At 44.8% G+C, this 21892-nt stretch overlaps 1 protein-coding gene across 2 annotated transcripts in view; it reads right to left on the bottom strand.

The window, feature by feature from the left end:
- gtpbp8 (GTP binding protein 8) overlaps window positions 1–21124 on the bottom strand; it is a 55767-nt gene extending 34643 nt beyond the window's left edge. The window contains exons 1-4 of one of the 2 annotated variants that reach the window (XM_084313795.1): window positions 21041–21124; window positions 19898–20109; window positions 19020–19161; window positions 4763–4861 (exon numbers count right to left, since the gene is read on the bottom strand). In XM_084313795.1, coding sequence (XP_084169921.1) covers window positions 4763–4861; window positions 19020–19161; window positions 19898–20067 — 411 coding nt within the window. In that variant the 5' untranslated portion in view covers window positions 20068–20109; window positions 21041–21124. Of the gene's footprint in view, window positions 1–4762; window positions 4862–19019; window positions 19162–19897; window positions 20110–20871; window positions 20993–21040 lie in introns of those variants that run through there. The other variant, XM_084313796.1, reaches the window with a different exon arrangement.
- Window positions 21125–21892: the final 768 nt, after the last annotated feature.

Raw genomic sequence — 21892 nt, 5'->3', positions numbered from 1 at the left:
ACAGGGGAGCTGCCTTGGTCCATTATTATTCTCACTATACATACTGCCACTCGGAGACATCATTAGAAAGCACAATGTATGTTTCCATAGTTACGCAGATGACACACAATTGTACATCTCCACTGAACCAAATGATCACACAGCTATAAACTCCATTTCCGCCTGTCTCTTAGCAATAAACAAATGGATGACGAACAACTTCCTAAAATTAAATGAGGGCAAAACTGAAATCCTACTAGTCGGTCCTATAACAAAAAGAGAAATGTTACAGAGCAATATGGGGCAACTTACTCCTTGGATCAAACCCGAAGTTACAAGTCTTGGTGTTATAATAGACTCAGACCTAAGCTTTAAATCACACATCAACAAGGTGACAAAAACATCATTTTCCCACCTTAGAAACATAGCTAAGGTATGGCCGTTTATAAATAAAAAAGACGCTGAAAAACTGATCCATGCCTTTATCTCAAGCCGACTTGACTACTGTAATGCACTCCTCACTGGCCTCCATAAAAAACACAGAACGACTCCAACTCATTCAAAACTCGGCAGCTAGGCTACTAACTAGAACCAAGAGGAGAATGAATGAATGACAACTTTATTTAACAGATTGCAGAATGGGTACAATACAGTACGGCTCAATACACACAATTTTTAAGGGGATGCAGACCAGAGAAAGACGTTTGTCTTGTTTACATCAGGGTCCCCCATCAGGAGAGATCACATCAGTCCTGTATTAGCTAACCTACACTGGCTTCCAGTAACATTTAGAATTGATTTCAAGGTCCTCCTCCTTATATACAAAGCACTAAATGGAACAGGACCAAGCTACATTGCAAATTCTCTAGTCAACTATGTGCCTGCTAGAACATTGCGATCATCTACTACTGGTCTATTGAAGGTTCCAAGCCACAGTCTAAGGAAAAGCGGGGATGCAGCCTTTGCAAACTATGCACCAAAGTTATGGAACACACTACCTGTGGATGGACATTAGGGAAGCTAGATCTCTTAATATTTTCAAAAATAAGCTAAAAACATACCTCTTCACCATAGCCTTCTAATACACCCCACTGTTGATTGTACTGTAGCACTATTTTACTCTGTCCATTCTATTGCATAATTTTACTATTTACTAATCTATTCTATTCTACTATTGCACTGTATTATTTTACTCTGTCTATTGCTTTTTATTACAGGTTCAAAACTGTCAGGTATTAAACTGTGTGGGTATCAAACAAGAGACTGTCAGGCTTTAAAACGGTGTAGGACCCAGGCCTAGAACTGCACCCTGAGAGAGGGAACTGCACCCTGAGAGGGAGGTTTGCCCTGAGTGGGAGGTTCAAAGGGTCAAAGTGGGTATCAAACAGGAGGGAAGACTGTCAAGTTTTAAACTGTGGATACCAAACAGAGAAGGTAAAGACGACTTTGAACTGTTGAACTGTAATCCAGAACCATTTTATTGCACTGTAAAATATATATATTTTATAATCTATTCTATTCTACAATTTTATTGCACTGCACTTTGCACTATTTTACTCTGTCTATATTTTTTTTATCCACTTTTTCTCCCATTTTCTATTTTTCTCCCATCCCAATTTTCATATCATCCAATTCAACCCTCCCCTGTCTTTGAACGTTGTTTCTAGCCTCCCACAAGCCGGCTGCAATGTGGACTAAGTCATACATAGCACGAGTCCCCTCCGATACTCGAGGTAACAGCCGTCGCATCTTTTCACCTGCGCAGCTCGATCTTTCAGCGTCGAGGGTCTGGGCTTTGGAGGGGCCCCGCCCCCGTCGCTTCTTGATTCTACTGCGCAGGCGCACCAAGCGACCTGTAGGAGTCGCTGTCCACAACGCCCAATCCCCACCCTTCAGTTTCCCTCCCCGTAATACGGCCAATGTGTATTACTGTGGACGACCAGCTAAACTGAAAGCAATGTGGAGAGCGGGGCTCGATTTACTCTGTCTATTTTATCTTACTCTTTTTATTATTGTCTATTTAAAACTGAATCAAACCATAAACAAGGTGGCCTGTTGGGATCCTAATGTAAACAAAACTGTGATTTTATATGTCTGCACTTTATGTGCTCATTTTATGCCCGTCTTCTTTCTGTTGTGAAGCACTTTGAGCTGCAGTTTCTGTATGAAAGGTGCTATACAAATAAAGTTTATTATTATTATTATTATTATTATTATTATTATTATTATTAGTACATTATTATTATGTACAGTGATATTATGTACAGTATTAGTATGTACAGTATAGTTATGTACAGTATTAGTATGTACAGTGATATTATGTACAGTATTATGTACAGTAGTATCATGTACAGTATAATTATGTACAGTGATATTATGTACAGTATTAGTGTAACTGAGGGGTACAATTCCCTGACTGTATTAATAAGTATGGTATCATTAAACCACTACTGTCTTATGTACATTACTACTGGCCATACAGTACACAGGTATATGATGAGAACACCTCCACAATGACACGGTTCCACACAAATCTGGGTTATAATAATATTTATTAGCAGCAATGATAGTATATATAACAATACTTTACGTAGGGTGCGCTTATAAGGCAAAAGAATGTGCGTAAGCAAATCAATAACGTATGTCCATTCTCATATTACGCAGGAGATAATGAATACCACCTGTATCTTAGGAATTATATCTATGGTACACTAGTAGGGCAGCGGGAGATACTAGTAGGGTCCCTCCGGTTGTAGGCCAGCAGGGGGAGGAAATGTTCGAATGCAAACTCTGGATCAACGGGGAATCAATAAGCTCCAGCTACGGGAGTCGGTACATTACTCCCTTGATCGGCAGACGAAAGCAGCAGCTGTAATCCAAGTATGCGTGCAGCATAGGTGAAAGCCGGCCAGCCTCTCCCAGAGACGGGCTCGAGTGATGTTCCTCACGGGTAAATCCCACACAGTAGTAGGGTGTAGACGATTCTCCTCCGCTCCAACATCCACAGGACCAAAGCAATAATCCAGCTGGAAAGGGCTCTGCATTCACCGGTGTAGATTCTCCGGTGCGCGGTACTTCACATTAACTAGGTCGAACTTGACGTTATTCCACTAAGCTCTGACACCTTTACTGTCCTATTCGCACGCGGTTATAAGTGCTCTATTTAGACGCACGGTTGCTCACTTCACTTGGTCGTTGACTCGTGATGAAGGCTTTACGTTTGAGGGTAACACGTTTCTAGGTTAACTAACTTTGGGTAACTAACTGCTGTATTCACCTGCGCCGTATTTATACGTTGGGTGAACAATCTAGTACCAGCCTTATTCCTGTCTCGTATTCTTGCGCAGAACCGGGCATGTTGAGACAAGCCCCGGCGGTGACTTTGAACCAGACCCTGGGGGTATGGCAGTGGCGCCCAGTGGATCGCTATCCAATAAGAGAACGAAATATTATGGTCTGTACTAGGTAAAAGGGATATTCCGTGTATATGTACAAAGAATACACAAGGGATATCAGACGATATACAAATATTATGCAATATATATCAAGTAGTAAATATATATATTCGGTTTAATCTGATCATTCGTAACAATTAGTATGTACATTATAATTATGTAGAGTATAATTATGTACATTATTATTATGTACACTAATATGAGTAGGTATGGGATATATACAGATATACAGTATACAGTGTAATATTCAGAAGAAAGCTATCCGGCTGCAAACTAGCCTAGTTTAAAACTCCGGGAGATGTGCTTTTGGCCAACAGCTAGTTTGGTTTCAATCAATAAAGCAATAATGCAAAACAATTGAAAACAGAGGGAATCCTTGTCTATGAGAAGCAGTGACTTTCTTCCTGTCAGGCAATTTGGATTATCAATCAGATTATCTAACATTACTTGATAATAATAATAATAATAATAATAATAATAATAATAATAATAATAATAATAATAATAATAATAATAATAATAATAATAATACATCTATTTTATATAGCGCTTTTCCAGGTGCTCAAAGACGCTTTACATGGGTAGAAGAGACAAAAACTATGGCAAAACAAAAAACAGAACAAAAACAGAACAAAAATAATACATGACAAAATAAAATAAAACCGACAGAATTAGAGGTCAAAGCAAGATTGAAAAGGTGGGTTTTGAGGGCTGATTTAAAAGATGTCAGGGTGTTTGCATCATGATGATGATGATGATGATGATTTAATGTTCACCTAAGCAGACATTGTGATGTATATTGTTACCGATAAAAAGTCCTTTTGAATTTCTTTATATATTTTTGGGGGTTTCATATGGCCCCGCCCTAGGATTAGGTGGTTATTTTACAGGGTTTCCCACAGACATTACAAAATGAAATTCAAGAACTTTCAAATACTTTTCCAAGCACTATTTTTCATTATAAGAAGGGCATTTAAAAGGACACATGTCACTTTTAAATGCAGTTTTTTATAGAAAAAAAATCGGATCCAATATGTATGGCTTAAAACCAATATCAGACAATTAGTTACACTTTAAATAAATAAATTCAATTTCTTGATTCAGAAAATGTTTATCATGGATGAACAAAACTGACTGAATTTCAAGGACTTTTTAAGCACCTTGTTAAAAAATTGGCTGTTTTCAAAGAATTCCAGGTCTTGACTTTTTTTGTAAAAAAAATAAAAATCAAAGCACTTTAAGCACTTCAAGGACCTTGTGCGAACCCTGATTGTATTCTCTTTAGACGATGTGTATAATAGTTCCATAGTGAAGGTCAGACGACTCACTGGTGTTTTGGAGATCCGGACCTCCACCTCGGGGCTCAGGGAGAAGAGAGCCTTGATGAGAGACGACTTGCCAACGTTACTCCTGCCAATGAAACATACCTGGGAAATAAGAGAGAAAATAAATATACATTAACACTTTAACTGCCGAAGGTTAAATTCATGATATACCATCCCTTGCCAGCTCTATTTGTCTATGGAGAAGTTCCCCTTCTTTGCAGGGCTATAACTTTTTAAATTCTATTGCTAGATTGCCATTATTAGGGCCCATTCAAGGTCCTATATGTATTGTTCATGGTGTAGCAACGTTAAACTTTTTCATTCACATATTCATACTAAAATATGGTCTAAGGTATAAGTATGTTTTCATCTCTTTCTGCAGCTTTCTCCAGAACGTGATTTATAGCCCCAAATGCATTATATTGATGATGAAATAGTTTGATAGCAATCGGCACGATATAAAAAATTCCAACTGGACGTACTTCTGGAAGTTACTACACGTCATCTGATGTTGACCGGATGGGCGAGGGGGCGTTTATAATTCCGTGGGCAGCGTTATACCATTCATCTAATGTGGGTCATATGTTCATCAGATCAGTTAGTATCGAACACGGTAATATTACACGCTAAAACTCACCCCAGTCTCCTCGGGCCGTTGGCCGATCAGCGTGGGGTAGACAGTTTTCCATTATGGGATGTCGAAATACCCGGTCCATTTCCAGGTTGTATAATAGTATATACGTCCAAATCATGTTGTTTATCGAGTTATTGGCAACGGATCGCTATGTATTGTGTCGAGCTCGAGTCCCGGGACCTATAGCGAGTGCCCGGAAGTAATATGGGTGATCACCACTTCATCCACATGACTTCCTGTTTGGCGCTTCTGCCGATCGGCCACCAGATGGCGCTCTTGAACTGCTAGAGGATTGAGAGGAGCTCAGAACTGTGTGTGAAGGCTGCAGAGGGGAAATATGATTTCGATCACAGATTTTTGAAATATTGATATTAAAGACGAGTTAGGGCGTCCTCGGCAACTTTAGCATGGCTAGGAAAGACGCCTAAACACGTTTTCGGCACTTAAAGTGTTAAAGAACCAATCGTAGATTTACTTTTTTTTTTTACCATGTCATTGTGGGGTATATTCAATATACATTCTTGAATACTTTGATGGAAAATAAGCTCTTTGAATCTTTCTAAACTAGGGATGTTCGATATTGGCTTTTTTACCGATATACCGATATTGTCCAACTCTTAATTTCCGATACCGATATCAACCGATACCGATATATGCAGGGTTCCCCCCCCAATTTTTTTTATAATTTCAGGTAATTAACATTACATATCTCTTGTTGTGGAATTAACACAACATTATGCATACTTTTGACAATAAATCAAATCAGAATTTGTTCTTACTTGCTTGCCTGGGTAAATAAAGGTTATAGAAATGTAATTTTTTGTTTTTTATTAAAAAATAAAAAAAAATAAACCGATACCGAAATATTTTAGACAGAAAATGGAGCAAATAACATGAGAGTAATTTTGTAATACCTGTCGTCTAATGTAGTTCTTGTCTAATGTAGTTCTTGTATAATGTAGTTCTTGTATAATGTAGTTCTTGTATAATGTAGTTCTTGTCTAATGTAGTTCTTGTATAATGTAGTTATTGTCTAATGTAGTTATTGTATAATGATCTGTTGTCTAATGTAGTTCTTGTCTAATGTAGTGATTGTATAAGTAGCTGTTGTCTAATGTAGTTATTGTATAATGAGCTGTTGTCTAATGTAGTTCTTATATAATGAGCTGTTGTCTAATGTAGTTCTTGTATAATGAGCTGTTGTCTAATGCAGTTATTGTCTAATGTAGTTATTGTCTAATGTAGTTCTTGTCTAATGTAGTTCTTGTCTAATGTAGTTCTTGTCTAATGAGCTGTTGTCTAATGTAGTTCTTGTATAATGAGCTGTTGTCTAATGTAGTTATTGTATAATTAGCTGTTGTCTAGTGTAGTTCTTGTATAAGTAGCTGTTGTCTAATGTAGTTGTTGTATAATGAGCTGTTGTCTAGTGTAGTTCTGTATCGTTAGTGGCTTAGCTTGGCATCGCTACTGCACTATCTCGCGTACGTGCACGCGTACTGAATAAACCACAAATGTACCTCTAATACCAGTATTAGTCTGACCACACCCCTCATCAGCTTACCTTCATAAGCAGGTGTGTGGTCACCTGCTCTCCTCCTTCTCGCTTTCACCACAAGGAAGAGGTGCCTCGGTAGATCCCCACACTTGACACCATGATGGAAGAAATTGGATTAGGAACAGCTTGGGAAACAAGGATACGTTGACATCATATCTTTATTTTCTCTCTCACTATTTTCGAGAAAATACGGCGATATTGTCTTCGTACTGGAGTGTCTAGAAGATGATGATCATTCTACAAACCCTCCACCGGTTTTCGTATTGGGAGCACGCCGCTGCATGCTTCTCAACTGCAGTTCCTTGCTGTGTTTGTTGGGGTGAAACCTGTCAGGCCACAGCTGAACTGTCGGACATGCCGCTGTTGTGAGGAGCGGTGCGTTCCAGGTTGGGTGAGTAGTGTTTGCTGGCGGGCTCCACTTGTCTGTTAGTGCTATGGGGGCTACTTGACAAAGTTTATGGAAACCGGCCCCAGGCTAGGGTCCTTTGTTTAGCCGTCTAGGCGACAGAAGGCCTTGGTCTGGCGACCATTATAGTTTTAACTAGTGGGCCGCGACCATTGACACTGGTGATCCCTGTGTGTTCTGGACGAGTGGATTCTCTCTGTCACCGTGTTAAGACCCCATCTTTCATATCCAAATGAGAGTATTCCTTCACGAGGGGATATGTGCATGTAATGTGCGATAGCGGCAGATTCATGTTCAAAGTCAGCTATACAGGCCAGTTGGTACTGTGCTGATTCCGCCGGACGTGGTAATGTCACCGTTGTGAAGCGGTGTTGACGTCTTGTTTTCTCTTTTCTCTTAAAAAGTGAGGAGGGTTCAGAACGGCGGCCTGTCTGGGTGAGTGTTATGTCATTGTTTACATGTTCATAGCTTACGGTTAGCCGGTCGGTGGCCTGGCGCGGGGTAGCTTGGCTTCTCGCGCGCCGCCGGGAGCTCGCTCCTGATCGCGTGCGTCGTAGATCGGCGTCTCGCGAGCGGAAGCAATAGCACCCGAACGGTTGGAGCAGCCGTTAGCTTGATGCTATTCTGTTGAACGTGCTTTGATTCTAACATGTTTTACACTCTTGACCACGACGTCATCCTTGACAGGGGATGTTCGTCGACCCTGCCTGAGCCTAGACGGGGATTGCGTCAACAAAGAGGACTGTAGCGACTGGTGGAGCGGCGACGCTGCCCGGATCGAACAACACAGGACGGCTGTGTTCTACGGTGTCTTGTGACTGCACTTCGCTGATCTGCGTTCCGGGTAGGTACGGGGTTGGCCAGACCTCATAACACGTCTTCTGGTTTTACCTTGCTAAATGTATTGTGAATAACGGTGTTTTTTCCCAAAACGTGTGTTGTTGCAATGCATTTGGGGTACGTTGCGGGTTGTGTGTGAGCTGTTTTTGTCACTGGCAGTTAGCTTCTCCGTGCAGATCGTGATGTATTGATCTGGTTGTTGTGTGAGAAACATCATGGTGTTTATGTGTACCGTGTACTCACTACTAAGGCAACTAACCTATGAAGCTATGCTTGGTGACGAGTGAGTAAAAGAATGTTCTTTCTCAGACTGTAATGACAATGAACAGTGAGTTCACACATTAACAGGTTTTCCTGTTTTAACTGGCCGTATTGAGGGTAAAATAGGAGGATTGTGTTTCCCCCCCCGGTTCCCTGGGGACTTTATCACCTCCTATCAGACATGTTGTGCATTAATTGTGTCTTTTGTGTGGTAGGGATACGATGTGACTCTCAGCTTGATTGCTGAGGTTGTGCTAAATCTGCTGGAGAAACTTATTTCCTAAAGGGAAATTGGTTTGGTTGCTGTCATGTGTGCTTAGCAAGGCCTGTGGTCGATACTAATCAAGAATGATGTATTCTCTCATTGTGAAAAAAAACGGCGTTCCTCTGTTGAGTGTTTTTGCCATTTTTTGTAGGTGATGATGGGTTGTGTGTGTCATGTGACCTACAACTGGGTTGTACTGGCCACAGAAGCACATGTGTATGTTGGACCGGGGTTCTTAGAGCCCTCTCTATTCTGTGTTTTTCCTTAGTAAAAATCAGATAGCAGGTTAGCTCGTGCGCTGTGTGGAGCTGTGAAACGCTTCATAGAGCTGACTATGACTGTGTCATATTCTCTTTTTGTCGTTACGTCGTATCATGGGTGTGGGGTCGTAAAGGGGTGAACTGGTAACCTTTCCTCTCCCCATTGTTCTGTCGGTCAGGGGTACACCCCCTGTCCTTCAAGGTTCCCGTCACGTGGCGGTTCGGCACGTTACGGGGGGGGGGGGGGGGGGGGGGGGGGGGAGGGAGTTCCTGGTCCCACGGCCTGGTATATTGGGCGTGTGCACCGCAGGAATTCCCCCGCCATAGAGTACGTCACCGTGCGCGTCTCTGTTGGTAGGACTTCCGTGTGCTGTTCAGGTCCATGTGATGGATCTGTTTTCAGGGGGGGTGGTCAGGGCTCCTCCTCACCAAGCGCCTACTCAGGCCTTCTGTGAGTTCGGACTCCTTCTTCCATGTGAGGAAGCCTCCATCAGAGTACAGAGCCTTCCTCCTCAGATTGTCAAAGTGAGTGGACCCTCTAGAAGGGTCCTTTTCTATTGTATGTATATTCGATTCAATTAGTTTATTGAGTGTGTATGGGTTCGGTGCCTCTTCCCCGGAGGCCCTAAAACCAGTTTTTTACATGGCTCAAGGTGCAATATATTCTTTTCAATCTGTACAGCTCGCGTGGGAAGTCTCTCTGGGGATCCCCGTCTCTTTCCTATGGGAGGGTGGTGGGATGTAAAAATGTGAATTTTTTTTACCCCGGCTGTGTAGACTGGGATACATACTGTTGATGCTTCCTTCTTTCTATTCCAGAAGTGTTGGAGTTAGGGAGTGTCACACCCCTCTTGTCGTTCCCCTGGGCGCCTTGGGGATTCAATGACAGGTCTAAATAGCCTGTTCATTGATGGGGGTGTGTCCCGACGCACGTATAGTGCTAGCTCGCTGTAAACAGGCGATTGACTGGCACGCCTTAGTTGCTTGTGGTTGAAACAGCGTTTTTATAAAGCAACTGAGATGGGGGTTTTTCCTCTTCCGGCGACCACATCCCATGACCTGGGTGGGTTGTCGACGGATTCTCGTTCATGTCTGGGGGATGATGACGGGATGGATCTGAACATATGTAGTGGGGTCTCACGCCCTTGGGGTGGGCCACCAGGCGCGGTTCGTCCGAACGTCTGGGTGGCGCCTTCTTTTCATGTTAAGATCAACACGCATATCTGCCCTTCTCCTGGAGTAGGCATGTCGGCGTGGTTAGGGCACGGGACTGGTTCTGGTCACGCTGGTCCAGATCAGTTGAACCCGTTGTCCGCCGGGGATGCAGATCTGCTGTTCTGGTACCCTGAGGGACTTGGGCTTTTTTCAGGGGGAAAAATGCCAGGTCGGTCTGGGTGTCACAGGGTTAAGCGCTATGGAGACCCTGGTTGGGTATGTTTTTACTCAGCACTGTCGTCATGGCTTACAGCCATGCCATTCTGTACGCGCTCGATCTCGTCGGATCTCGGCCGCTACACAGGTTGGTCCTGGTTAGTACTTGGTTGGGAGACCGCCGGGGAATACCAGGTACGGTGTGCTTAGGGGCTGGTTCTCCATTATTTTTCGCTCCTCTCTCACGCATGGCGAAGAGGGGCCTGTGGGGGTGGTTTTTTGACCTCCTCTGGTGACCCTGTGCTTCCCGTACCGCCAGGCCCGGTCCGAAGTGATGTTTGCGACCCGTAGGCCTGGGTTAACCCTTTTTGGAAACTGAAACACTTGTACTGCGGTATAGCCGGTGTATACCCGCAGGTGTGTTTTGGAGTTTTTTCTTGAGGGGTTATAGGAACAACCACCGCATTGGGTAACACCGAGGTGGTTGATTCCCTGGTGTGTTGGAGCAGTGTCAACTCCCGGGTTCACCGTTTGAGGGTGCCCCTGCACGTTCATGACGTCTGCCAATCGTGTCAGCCTTCTCTGCCTCGACCCCTCTGGGTGGGGGTTGTTAAATGGAGGCTTGGTCATGCAACACCGCCAGCTTACGCTCCTTCCGCCGGGGCGGCTGTGTTCAGCTGTCCCCTCTGGCGCCTGTCTCGTCCGCAGTCTCCAGGCTAGGGTTAACAGCCTGTTGCCTGGTTTTTCCCCGGTGCGCTGCCTGCTTCCGTTGGTTAACCTTTTTGTGTGCTTACGGCCATGCTGACTGCCTATTCTGCAGGGTCAGTGTGCCAGGCGGTGTGCTATTGGGGGGACGGGGCCCGCTCGGCTTACGGCCATACCGACCTGAACACGCCCGATCTCGTCCGATCTCGGAGGCTGGGCAGGTTCTGGCCTGGTTGGTTCCGCCTGGGAATACCAGGTGCAGTAACTGAGGGGCCTTTGTCCGAATACGCTGGCGATGTGGGGGGCGGGGCACTACGTGCCCACCTGGTGGGGTCTTGATGCTGGCATCATGGACTTCTCCGGGCCCCCATTCTAGGGAGTCCAGTCCTTTTGGTGGGTCTGGGTCTTCCTTCGTGCTCCGCTGCTACGGCCTTGCCACGGGGTTGGGTTTGCCCTTGACCCCGTGATTCTGGGGGCAGTAACGAGGTTGTTCCTCCGTTCGTTCCCGGGTGGCATGCGGGTTGTGCGTGTGTGTAGTCGTGGGGTCGAGCCACGGTCTGCTCACCCTGTGCGTTGAGTTGCTTGAGTGCCTCTTCGCACGGTCGGGTCCGTCGCCCTCCCGTGACGTCCCTAATAGGGGGGCTACCCTCCATTAGGGGGGGTCGGGGGGGCTCGGCCCTCCCTGTTCTGATGGTTTTGGGGGGCTGTCAGCGGGGTGTATTTGTCAGCCAAGTGGCTCCGCTTGGCCTCCCTTGTGCAGTAGCGATGCCAAGCTAAGCCACTAACGATACAGAACGTTAGGTTATGACTATAACCAAGTTCTGTTAGTTAGGGGCGATGCTTGGCATCGGACGGCCGCTGCAGCCCTTGTCCTCACCTTGTGGTGAAAGCTTGGGAAGGAGGAGAGCAGGTGACCACACACCTGCTTATGAAGGTAAGCTGATGAGGGGTGTGGTCAGACTAATACTGGTATTAGAGGTACATTTGTGGTTTATTCAGTACGCGTGCACGTACGCGAGATAGTGCAGTAGCGATGCCAAGCATCGCCCCTAACTAACAGAACTTGGTTATAGTCATAACCTAACGTTATTGTATAATAGGCTGTTGTCTAGTGTAGTTCTTGTATAATGAGCTGTTGTCTAGTGTAGTTCTTGTATAATGACTTTTCATCCACAACGTTCCACCCCATGCCGGGAGGCGTGGTGTCCGCCTGGGTAGGGCAATGGAAGCAGTAAATGGACTGCATTTATATAGCACTTTTACAACTTATGCCCCACATTAACCCATTCCTCGACACTGCTCATCGGGAGCAGTTAGGGGGTTATGAGTCTTGCTCAGGGAAACGGAAACGTACAGATGAAAAAACAATCCGTTTCGTACATGTTGACTGCAAGCAAGTCATTGATAAGCGACGCTGCGACGGGCGTATTAGACACATAGCATCAGTCTCAAAAGGCTGTCATTCAAGCGATAAATCGTGCGCCCCCTGCTGGCACTCAAAGCGACTCAGTGCATGTTTGTGTGTGTTCCTGTGGGTCGCCCATCTCGCGCGCGTGTGTGTTAAAAACTGCATGACAAATAAAGACTTCTAGTCTAACAATTATTAAAGTGTTAAGGGTGCAGACCAGAGAAAGACTTTCGTCTTTTTTACATCAGGGTCCCCCATTTTCAATTCATAATGACATTTATGACATACATGACATACAGTATTGTTACATTTGTGATAGGGCTGTACCCTACCAAATGCTTCGAAGCTTCGATCATAATGTTGACATTCGAATTCTAAATCAACATTCGAAATAATTTTTTTTTTTTTTTTAATAATTTAAATATTTTTTGTATCTATTCAATCTGATTAAACCAATGGGGTTTTTCTTCACAGTTGCAGATAACGTTTAGGCTACACTAATATTATAATATTATACTATACGTCACCATCACTTTCGTACCAACCGTGCCCTTATTGGATTATTTATATTTGACGAAACTGATAAGTTATATTCATTAAAGAAAGTTGATTTAATTTTAAAAAAATGACAAATTTAATCAGATTAATCACTTTATTCAAAATGAGGATTTAGTTTAAAAAAAAATCTTTTATGAAATCACTTTTTTTTTACAGACATTCGAAGCTTCGTTCGAATACTTCAATAGAAGCTTCGAATGTAAAAAAATTACATTCGGTACAAGATATGCAAATATACAGTACTGTTAACACGTTGGGTGCCGTTAACGTAGAACTACGTTTCTGTCGCCCAACCGTTGAGTGCCGGAAACGTAGATCTACGTTTTTTTATTTAATTTTTTTTAATAAATTTTTTGGCATTTTATCGCTTTCTTTCTACTGGGCAGTCCAGTAGGGAGAGACAGAGGAGGAATGGGGGGAAGACATTGGGCAAATAACGACGAGTTCGGGAGTCGAACCCGTGTCGGCCGTGTCGTGGCTGAGCGCGCTATGTGGTTCGCCACTGGGGCGCCCAGATCTACGTTTTTCTCACGGTATTTCTTTTAATCATAATTCAGCGGGGCACCTTGTGCATACTGTTCGGAGTGTGTCTGAGCAGGCAGACAGTCTTATACCGCCCTCTAACGCCTTCGGCCATTATTGCACCCCATTAGAAACGGGTTAGGGTCCTAAACACTCCGGCAAAACACACGTTTGTAGGGATGGTTTGGACAACTGACCCCGCCCGCCCGTTGATGTGAAATGCCCAACAATGTCGGAGACAGGATCGCTGTGGATAACTGGAATGGCGATCAGATAATTGGATAATTTTTTTTGCAGATCAGATACAAGGTAAGAACACTATATATAAATTTGATCGTTGATCTGATATTTATTTCTACCGCTGTCTATCTGTGTTTTATGTGTGTGGCTGTTTTCTGTTGGGTGCAGGAGGGGGGGGGGGGGGGGGGTAGGGCGCCGGTCTAAACCACATTGCATGCTTGCACGAGGAAGGATAATGATGATGATCTAGCGTTGATTTCAGGAAGATTCGATAATCGGGCGAAAACTTACGTGTTTATTGAATTACACAAAACGCTATTTTCGCGTCTTTTCCCTGGAATTACTCAGAAGCACCCAAACTATATTCATATTCAAAACGGTAAAAAATTCTGGGGAATCTGGCAGACGTGTAAACTCAACCATGTGCAATTATATGTGAAAAAAGCTTGTAATTGAGAGTGGCTGGGTCCTCATTCCATTAGGCCGCTGATAAGGACCTTGTAGACTCGGAACTTCCGGTTTGGCGAGGAGCGGGTGAGCAGCTGCAGAACAGAGCTCCCGGTCCAAAATTCAAGAAAGGTAATAAAGTTATAAAACACGATAAAAAGTAACAACTCGAAGATAAAAGAACGATGACAAGACCCAGTGCACAAAACTCGAGGAGAAGTGAGAGAAGAATGACCCCCGACAAAGAAAATACAACGAAGGGAAAGGTACAACACGAGGGGGTGACGCAGCAGGTAAAACAAGCCAACACAACGTTAGACCACAGCGAGGTCTGGCTGGAGACGGAGCTACAAGCTAACATGGAAGCTAACACGATGAATATGCAAGCAAGCATTCGGATCAGGCTAGAAGCAATGCAGAACGCTAACGATGCTAACATGCAAACCAACACGCAGACTGGACTCGATGCAATACAGAATATTCAGAGGAACATGGAGGCTAATTCAAAAGAAATAAAACAAATGACCCCCAAAAGAAGGACAAAGAGACGCTGGATACAACGGGACCAACCAGGACTCGGGCACCGAGGTCAACCGGACCATCCGAGATGCAAGCACGGAGATCGCCCAGACCGGCGAAGATGCGAGCACTGAGGCCACACATACCAACAGGGATTCGAGCACCAAGATCAACCGGACCAGCCAGGATTCAAATAACGAGATCTCACACACCAAACAGGACTCGAGCACTGAGGTCACACACACCAACCAAGATTCAATACCACATACAGTATGCATATTATTTGATAGTGACTGGATGTTATGATTCGAGACACACTGCAGATAACACACAGACCACTGGGAATACAGACAAGGTAAACACATTATTAGTTGGGGAAATTGGGTCTTGATTCGGGACATATAATATAAATAACACGTACTAGACTGAACTGTAGACACTAACACACATGACGCACAACTAAGACGACGGGGAACATGGGGAAACACATTCGGAGACCTGACCGGGAGCTCTGGAACTGTACTAACATATGAAAGATAAAAATTCAAATTAAATGTTGGACAATAATAGGGGCATTGGAGAATCCCCATTGGGGATATCTCCGTCGTTATAGGAGGGGCCTCTCCAGGAGAGCCTTATCCCTCCAGCCCGCCAACGGGGGTAAAAGCCTGGGAAGTGCCAATTGTCTTTAGTCTTTTTTCTGAGTTATGTTAGAACAGCAGTTGCTTTAAATGTGCACATGGACAATTGTGAAGGACAAGAATTCAAAATGTTGGACATGAAGAGAGGCTTGGAGAATCTCCTTAGGGGGGTATCTCCGTCACTAGGGGGGGGGGGGGGGCTTCTCCAATAGGAGAGCTGATTCCCCTCCAAACCGCCAACGGGGGAAAGAGTGCTAATCATATGATTATATTTTCATAAAAATGTTTCTTATTGTGTTGTCAGTTTTATTTATTTTATAAGTCATGGTAGCATAAATGTACATAGTGATATCGGTGGCATGGGAGGTACAGAAGTGGGTGGGCTGAGTTTAGTGGGGGGGGGGAGGCCATAGTATCGGCGGATCGACCCGGGAGAGGGGGGCCTTGCGTGTTGCGGGGTCGGTGGTGGGATCGTGTGTGTTGTGGGGTCGATGTGCAGGGGGGGGGGTTATCTGTGACATGGGAGGTAACGGGCTTGGCTGGGTGGGGGGGAGCCCCCTGCACTCTCCTCTATTGGGCCTGGCCCAATCAATTCAAGGGACCCGTGTTGCAGGTGCCCGGCTCCGTGTATAGCGGTCCTGGGATATGGGGGAGTCCTACTAGTGGGCCTGGGATATGGGGGTGTTCTGATTCTTGGGGAGGCCTATTGGGGGGGTCAGAGCGGATGAGCTTTGCCCAGGGGGGCCTTGTGTGTTGTGGGATCGGTGTGCGTGGGGGGGGGGTTCTTGGGGACATGGGAGGTAACAGGCTTGGCTCTGCTCTACTGGGCCAGGCCCAATCAATTCAAGGAACCTGTGTCGCTGGGGCCCGGCTCCGTGTCTAGAGGTCCTGGGATATGGGGGAGCCCTATCTCTCGGGGTGGATGGCGGGAGGGGGGGGGTCACTCTTATGGGGGTCTGAGCTACTGAACTAGCCTAAGAATTCAAGGCACCCATGTCACTGTATTGTTGTATGTTTGATGTTGTTTAAGGTACTGTGTAAATGTTGTAAGTGGATAATTGTAATAAAAATGTAAGTTAAAAAAACGAAGAAAAAAAAAACGTTTTTTGCACGTTGACTGGAAGCAACTCACTGACACTCGACGGCGTTATTAGACCCATAGCCAGGGCCGCCTCAGGGGGTGTGCGAGCAGTGCGGTCGCACAGGGCCTCGCGGGAAGGGGGGCCTCGCATTTTTTGCGAGGCCCCCCTTCCCGCGAGGCCCTTTTTCATCACAGACATAAAATCTAGTTTTGCTTATATGCTTATATATTTCACATTAGACACGTTTGTAGAATGTGTCTGACTTGTTCCTGGCTCTGCGGCTCTGCAGATACACTATTGGCTCTGCAGATACACTATTGGAGGCAGCTCTGAGGCTCTGCAGCAGAATTGGTTTCAATGAGGGGAGGGGTTACAGGTAAGGTAGAGTCTGACTATTTCGTGCGTGCAGCATTGGAGGTTATGCCAGCCAAGATGAAGAGGACATCGTTCGGCAGATGGACTGAAGATGAAAGTTGTTGCATGTTAGACAGTTCAGTCAGGCTAGCCATCCCGGCTAAAGACAGGGACAGCTAGTTAGCTTTAGCTACGTTATAATATTGAGTGCTAACGTGTGGTTCAGTCGGGATATAGCCATGATGATGTCGGCTAGTAGCTAGCTTAGCTAAAGGCTAACTAGCGTTAGCTAACCTAGAGACAGCGCGTGCAGCATTGTTATGCCAAGATGAAGAGGACGGTCGTTTGGCAGATGAACTTCGTCAACTCCACGCGGTTGTCTCCATCCTCTTGGACGTTTGGTGAGTTTTTAATGCACTCTATTCTATTCCCGCCGTGGATATCTCTCTCTCTCTCTCTCTCGGGAGCCAAATGGGCCGACTAGCTGTTGTAGTACTAGTAGCTAAAGGTGTGTGGTGTCAGCACCTGGTGCGAGGGAGGTGAGCTTGGTGTTTCATTATGAGAATATCTCCATGCTCAAGTCGGCTATAGTCCGCGAGGGACTTGTTGCCGGCACCGCTATGGTAAACACCACTCTGTAGTGGGACGTGTATTGCCTTCTTTTTCCCTTCTCTCTTCGTATGAGAAGAGGAAAACACAGCGGCTGTCTGAAGTGTTGGCCTGTATTGCTTTTAGTGATAGCCGGGTTGAGCTAACTGTTAGCCAGTTAGCTGTTTAGCTACGACGTTAGCTGCTCGTTTTCGCTCGCCTGGGAACGTTAGCTTGATGCTATCAGTTAGCCTAGAGTTAGCTGTTAGCTTGTGCTACGACCATTGACATTAGCCGTGAGAATAGCGGGCCCTGGCACTCTCTGACTACGACATCATCTTTGACAGAAGATGTAGTCGGGCCTGCACCATGACAAGGCTCCGGCCATAGCTTCTTTTTGTCCCGCCAGCGAGAGGCCTTTCGTCAATGTGGAGACCTGTGTTGCGGCCTTTCGCCCTGCGTTCCTTGGTGCAGGAAGATGTCATGACATTACCCCACTCTTCCTTCCTTCCCCTCCCGAATGTTTTGTTAATAACGATGTTTTTTTCCAGGCAAAACATATGTTACTTCACAACATTTGGAGATACGACATGTGCTGTGTGTGAATTGTCTTGGTCGTTTGTGTAGCTTGGGTAGCGTTGGCCAAAGCTGTGTGTGGCCTGGTGTCAGTACCTGGCTAGCCTATTTAGCTGATTGCCATTGGCTCCTTGCTGCTTTGTTTTCTCTGGTATAGACCCTCTTCTCTTTGGATTTAAGTGTTGATCTTTGTCCTTTTGGATCTATGTATATTCATGTTGCCTTTGTGAAGTTATCTTTTCCTTCTGTTTTGTTCTTCCATTAAAAGTTGAATATCCTTTAGGGGCTCATCTTTGCTTATCTCTCTCATACATGCTCTCTCTCTAACACACACACACACGACACACAGACATGCTCTCTCTCTCTAACACACAAACACACATGCTCTCTCTCTCTCTCTCTTTCTAACACACACAGTCTGCCTATGGCGGCATTTCTCGATGGCTAGGCTGTGCTCGCTGAGTCTGTACCTAGTCAAGGATCTTCAGTCACAGTGCTCAGGTATTCTGCCACTGTGTACTCTCTGTTTAGGGCCAAATAGCATTTTAGCGTTTAAATCTCGCACAGGGCCTCGCATTTCTCCGAGGCGGCCCTGCCCATAGCTATACTATAAAATATAGGTTTAGCTCTACAAACTACAACTACGTTTACATCGGGTTAATTGAACGGCAAGGCCAGGTCACTTAATAATAAAGCATGGGGAGAACTCCACACAGAAAGGCCCGGGAGATACCCCACCTGGGTACCTGGCAATGTGGCAACCTGGTCCCCAAGCGGGAATCGAACCCTGGACCGTCTTGCTGTGAGGCGACAGTGTTAACCACTACACCACCGTGCCGCCTTCCGGAAGGGGCGTGGCACTCAATGTTAAACAGAGATCCTAACAGAAAATATATACATACGAGGGGGAGGAAACTGTACATTAGGAGGGGGTGGGGGTTTGTTTTTATTAAGGATCCCCATTAGCTGGTGCCATGGCTCCCAGCTAGTCTTCCTGGGTAATAGGCTGTATCCAGGTAGACACTGACCTCTGGTGGTTTGAGTGTGGGAGCGTGGTCCATCCTCTCCGCAGAGCTGTGGTATTGGATGTTATGGAGGAACAGCCTCTCTGCTCGGGTCATGTCCTTCACGCTGGGGTGGAACAGCTGGAATGGCCTCCTGTCCACAGATCTGCAACGTTACATCAGATTAAATTCAATCCAGAGTTTAAAAAAACATGCATTTCGTCAACATGAGATGAAAACAGACAGTAATGCGTAGTCACACCGCGGCAGGCCTTCATTAGGTTTATGAATGATTGTGAATGGAATTGATTGACAGCTTCAATGAACACGGCAACTTTATGGTAAACGCACCTACCATCTTCTCCAGAGGCAGACAAGAAGTTAGACACCAGTTTCCTCTCTGTGCGTTCAGTAGAAATCCATCTGGCTGCAAGCTAGCCTAGCTTAGCACAAATTAATGGAAGCAGATACGGACCACTAGCCTAGCTTAGCTTAAAACTCCGGGAGAGGTGTTTTTGGCCAACAGTTAGGCTAGCTGGTCCGTATCCGCTTCCATTAATTTGTGCTAAAGGAAAGCTTTCTACTGGACGCACAGAGAGGACATTTGTATCCATCTACTTGTCTGGCTCTGGAGAAGAGAGTAAGCACATTTCCCATAACGTTGGCATGTTCCTTTAACAAAAGCCTTTAATGTTGTAAAAGTTCCATGTGTCAATGCAATTTCTCCAATAACCATGCAATATACCTACAATCTATATATGGCCAAATAAATTCACAATTGGTACTTTAATGCCTGTGGAATTATAGATATAAGGGCTGATAACATGTCATGACAGCACAAGACTAAACTACAGTAAAAAACAGTAAAAGTCAAATACAACAGTAGACACCACACAAAGTACTTGTCCAGATAGGTGTCCAGCTCGCTGAAGGGGTACAGGAGGCCTTGGAGCTTCTTCTGTGTGAAGCCGGAGGTCTGCTGCAGTGAAGCCAGCTTGTGGGCACTTTGCCGGGGCAAGAAGCACAGGCGAGTCCCCGGCTGCAGCCACAGACGCAGCTTCTGGCACCACATCTGATCCTCTCAACCTCCTGACTGAGTTTAGACCGGCATGAACTACATTTTAAGAGAGGGGGTTGGAGAAAAACAAGTATTGTTTTCAGGTTGTATAGACCGGCTATTGTACGCAATAGCTCGTCAGTATTCCAATGTACAGTGTACAGTGTCCCCCCCCACCCCACCCCACCTACCCAATGTACAGTTTCTACGTCAAATGTACACTCTTTTTCTGGACTCTTTTTGTATCACAAACAGTACTGTATTTGCAAATCTGGTATGTCATAAATGTATAGATGTAGCAGTACTGTCTATCTGTATGTTGTGTGTGTCGTATATGTTATGATGAATTGAAAATGGGGGACCCTGATGTAAATAAGACGAATGTCTTTCTCTGGTCTCCATCCCCTTAACAATTGTATGTATTGAGCTGTACTGTATTGTACCCATTCTGCAATCTGGTAATAAACTTTTCAATCAATCAATCAATCAATCAATCAAGTTGCTGTCATCGTATGCAAACCTTCTTCACGTTCCAAATGTGATTCTTGGAAATTAAGCCCTAGAATGGCTGATATGCCATGCATTGCATGTATCCCATAATACAGCAACAGAAGGGGGGATTCTCCCCTGCAGGCAGCATTCTAAATCTGTTGATTGATTGAAAACTGTATTAACAGATTGCAGAAGGGGTACAATACAGTACAGCTCAATACACAATATTGTTAAGGGGATGCAGACCAGAGAAAGACTTTCGTCTTGTTTACATCAGGGTCCCCCATTTTCAATTCATCATTGAAAATGTGTATAATAATCAGTCACCCAATGAATTGCTCGTCGAATAGAATCAAATTCCTTTGAAATATCTGGGGCAGAAAACGTATATTTAGTTAAAAAAAAAGATCTCCACGTTTACACGAGATTGACACAGAGCACATTCCGTGTGTCCACGATTGATACCTTCTAAATGTGTGTACATGTTGTTACTTACAGTAGTGGCAACAACACTTGCTTGTATCAGGTTCGAAGATCAAGTCGTTAGAAGTTACGCATGCGCGCTGTCAGGGTGTTTGGTGCAGCTCTCAGATCAGTCCCACTGGAACCACGATCTCGCCATTAGTTCCGCCGGGTTGAATGAATGAAAACTTTATTTAACAGATTACAGAATGGGTACAATACGGTACGGCTCGATACACACAATTGGATGCAGACCAGAGAAAGACGTGTGTCTTGTTTACTTGATTGATTGATTGATTGATTGATTGATTGATTCATTGATTCATTGATTCATTGATTCATTGATTCATTGATTGATTGAAAACTGTATTAACAGATTTCAGAATGGGTACAATACAGTACAGCTCAATGCACACAATTGTTAAGGGGATGCAGACCAGAGAAAGACTTTCGTCTTGTTTACATCAGGGTCCCCCATTTTCAATTAATCAGGACATAATGACATACATGGCATACAGATAGACAGTACTGCTACATCTATAAATTTTTGACATACCAGATTTGCAAATACAGTACTGTTTGTGATACAAAAAGAGTCCAGAAAAAAGTATATACATTTGACGTAAAAACTGTACATTGGGGGAGGTTGGGTAGGTGGGGGGGGGGGCTGTACATTGGAGGTGGTTCGGTGGGTGGGGTGGGGGGGTTGGGCAGAAGCAAAACTGTACATTGGAATATTGACAACCATACTTGGTAATTTACTGTACATTGGAGGGGGTTGGGTTAGGACATTTACATGGGCCAGTTTCGAATTGCAGTCTCCCGTAGGTGTTCTTTGAGAGTGTTTTTGAAAGTGGGTAGTGATTCACATTCCTTTACAGCTTTG

Source organism: Notolepis coatsorum (assembly GCF_963971535.1).
Source record: "Notolepis coatsorum genome assembly, chromosome: 5".
NCBI lineage: Eukaryota > Metazoa > Chordata > Actinopteri > Aulopiformes > Paralepididae > Notolepis > Notolepis coatsorum.
Note: the sequence above shows the minus strand (reverse complement) of the source record. Positions and strands in the feature narration are given on the sequence as shown.